Source organism: Centruroides sculpturatus, unplaced genomic scaffold (assembly GCF_000671375.1).
Source record: "Centruroides sculpturatus isolate CEXI.00-Female unplaced genomic scaffold, Cexi_2.0 scaffold1039, whole genome shotgun sequence".
Classification (NCBI taxonomy): domain Eukaryota; kingdom Metazoa; phylum Arthropoda; class Arachnida; order Scorpiones; family Buthidae; genus Centruroides; species Centruroides sculpturatus.
Genome location: NW_019385341.1, coordinates 311,571 through 314,923, shown reverse-complemented (window position 1 = coordinate 314,923; position 3,353 = coordinate 311,571). Strand labels below are relative to the sequence as shown.

The 3,353-nt window shown below is 29.6% G+C and overlaps 1 protein-coding gene across 1 annotated transcript in view; it reads left to right on the top strand.

Moving 5' to 3' along the window:
* The first annotated feature begins 264 nt into the window (after positions 1 to 264).
* Positions 265 to 3,353, top strand: part of LOC111637877 (low-density lipoprotein receptor-related protein 6-like) — a 55,360-nt gene continuing 52,271 nt past the window's right edge. The window contains exon 1 of the mRNA XM_023383470.1: positions 265 to 466. Within this exon, the coding sequence (XP_023239238.1) occupies positions 436 to 466 (31 nt within the window). The 5' untranslated portion in view covers positions 265 to 435. The remainder of the gene's footprint in view (positions 467 to 3,353) is intronic.

Here is a 3,353-nt window from a genome sequence, read left to right as displayed (position 1 = left end):
AGACTTTTGTAACTTAAGTTATAATAACCACAATACTGATATTCATATTACCGAAATAACTAACTGAAACCTGTTTAACAACAATTCTATCTAAAATTAAAATGTCAAATAAGCTGTGAAAATAATAAAATTGGATTACTACTATATTTTACAATTATTTTATTTCTGAATTTTTAGAATAATGGAAAATCTTAAATTGAAAGATTTGAGATTAATATTGATCTATTTAATTTTTATTGATTAATACTATGATATTAAATTTCAGGTCCACAAGAAATTCTACTTCTTGCTAGAAGAACTGATATAAGAAGAATATCTTTGGATACTCCTGATTATACTGATGTTGTGTTACAATTACAAGGGATTCGTCACACTATTGCAGTAGATTATGATCCAGAAGAACATAAGATATATTGGACAGATGACGAAACCCAAATGATAAGAAGAGCTTATCTGAATGGAAGTGGTAAGTTTTATAGAATAAAATTAAAGAAAAAACTTTTAAAATGAAGTTTTATAGAAGTTTTTGATAACTAAGATGCTAAATTATGTAAGGATGCCTATGAAGTAATTAATTAATTAGTTACTTTATTAATATATCTGTTCAGAAATAAAACTAACACCAGGCAAATTAGTAACTTAAACAATTCAAAGGTGAGACACTAGAGATGTCAATAGTTCAGATTTCACTAATTTTTGAAAGACCTGGAGATTTTAATTTATTATCTAGTAATTGATATGCTAGTAACTTTTAATCCTTGGAATTGAATTGACAAATCAAAAATTAAACAAAAATAATCACAAACTAGAAAGAATTGGCCTTTCTTTTTTGGGAAATCTAGTCTGACAGATTTATTTTTTCCTAATGTTTATATCTGTGGATTTACCAGAACTACTGACTGTCATTAAGAATAGAACAAAACTTTACTTGAAGAAATTACAAGATCTATCAAAAGAACTGACTTATTTTCTGAGGTAATTATATACTGAGAGAGAGTCTTTAACCCTATTAAATCTGTTTCTACCATGGCTATTGCAATGCAATGCTTCTTATTAGATTTTCTGGTTATCATATTGATATATCAGCATGCAAATTGACCTCAAGATTTTCAATTTAAAAGTTTGGTTTATGAGGGGATGGCATGACGTTGGGGTTACTGATTTTGATTAAACTCAGTGAGGTTATAGTGCATCTCTTGATTGACATGTGCCAAACAGTAAAGTGCAATACTCAAACTTAAAGGAGAAAATTGAGGTTGAAAAGTGCAAATCACTTAAAACCTTTAGAATTTCTGTCATTTGTAGAGTACTTGGTGGCTTGGTGGGGCGGACCTGTTTCATAATCATGAGGTTTGTGTTTCAACTCTTGGTGGTATGTCTGTATTTTTTTTACACAAAATTATAAGTCATAATTCTTGGTATTTTTAAATTTGTGCCATGATGACATGTGCCAACCTTACTGCTTGGCACATGTCAGTTGTTGGGATAAGCTATAACCTCATCGAGTTTGATCAAAATTAGTGACCCCAATGTCATGCTATCTCCTCATTAGATTTATAGCTGTTATACAGGGTGATTTCAAAACAGACTTTACAACCATGAAAGTGCTATGAATTTTAATCAAATGATTTATAGAATCAGCTGAGGTGTTAATTGATAGCAAAACACTCAAGTTAAATAGTGAACAATCAGTTTGATTTGATGTGAATATGCAAGAAGTTTGACTATCAGCGGAGACGAAATATATTTTATTGTTTTGTATGGGTTATTCATGCATTCTAAATAATTCTTTTGTACATAATGATCAGCAGCCATGATTACATTATTAAGTCTTGATCATGTAAAGGAACTTACATAAAATTCTCTCTTGATTTGCTAGAATACAGTGTAGCGTCGTTTATCCTAAAGCTGGTTATCCGAAACGTCCGTTATCCGAAAGCATTCCAGTCAGCAAATTTAAATTTTCGCTAGTGCTGTGGCGCTGCAATCTTCGGCTATTTCTCGGGCTACTCAAATATTTTATGTTTTCAGGCCTCGGAGTCACTCACTTTTCTCACTTGTACTCACTTTTCTGAAGTATCCTCACTTTTCTCACTTTTCAGGTCATTTTCTCACTTTTCTCACTTTTTTGGTCATTTTCACGTGCTTAAGATGTGGGACAAATCAAAAATAATTTTAAAGACAAACTATCTGCCTAATTATCGGACTATCGGAATAGAATTTTCTGGAAGAAAATACGCAGCCCTGAGCGGGACTTAAAATTGCAACTGTTACTCAGTGTTGTTAGGTTATAGGAAACAAAAATTTATTTCACGTATGTAAAAATATCCTTTATGAACTTAAAAAAATCCCTGTCATTACAAATTCAGAAGCCAGTGTTGAGTAAAGTTATGTACTCATGCCATATTTTCATTATTTGCCAAAATCTACCTCTTCCGAATTACATTTCCTTGTACGGAATTTAAAAATAAGTATTCTAAGCATCCCTGCGTTTTTTGCTGTTTTCTAAGAAAATCCCTCTGTAGGGAAAAAAAAACACTAGGTGGAGGGATTACCCTCTCAAGCTGACAACACTGCTGCTGCTTTTAAATTCAAAATATATAATTATTAAAATTAACACAAGATAATAGCGTAACCTCCTACCACTAGACAAATTATTTTGTTTCTGACCATTTAGTTATCCTTGTTACAGCCCAATAATTTGGCAGATTATTTGATTTTAATTAACAATCGGGTTATGGAGTTGTTTACAAAAATATTTTTTTACTTGATTTATCTTTAAATAATTTCATAAACTTGAGTTAAATAATGATTTCATAGCATATTGTTAACGTTAAATCACATCTATATCTTCCTAAATGTATGTTTAAATTGATTATAAGTATAATTATTCCATGTAGTAAGTATTTTCATAAAATGTGTGATTACTTGTGAAATATCCATTTTTTAATCTTTTTTCTTATGCTGATTATAATTGTGCATTAATTGAGAGACTGAAAAAGTAAACGAAAAGAGACTGAAAATGTAAATTCATGTTTACATATAAAATTTACCAAATAAAAGATTCGAAGTGTTGTAAAAAGTACAGCACGTGATTGCTTGTGAGAAAAATTTTCACAAGCTTTCCAAAAGGTTAATAACGTTGTAATTATGTCATTTTTATTCATCTGCAGGAAAAAGTTCCTTGTTATTTATGAAATCATTAATAAAATATTTTACTTATATTATTTGAAATATATTTATTTCAGATTTATTATTTTATTTTGAAATCAATATTTACACATCTCAAAGCATTAAAAAATAAACAGTTTCTGATAATGATAAATATTCCAGTATAGCCAAAATAGTGAAAT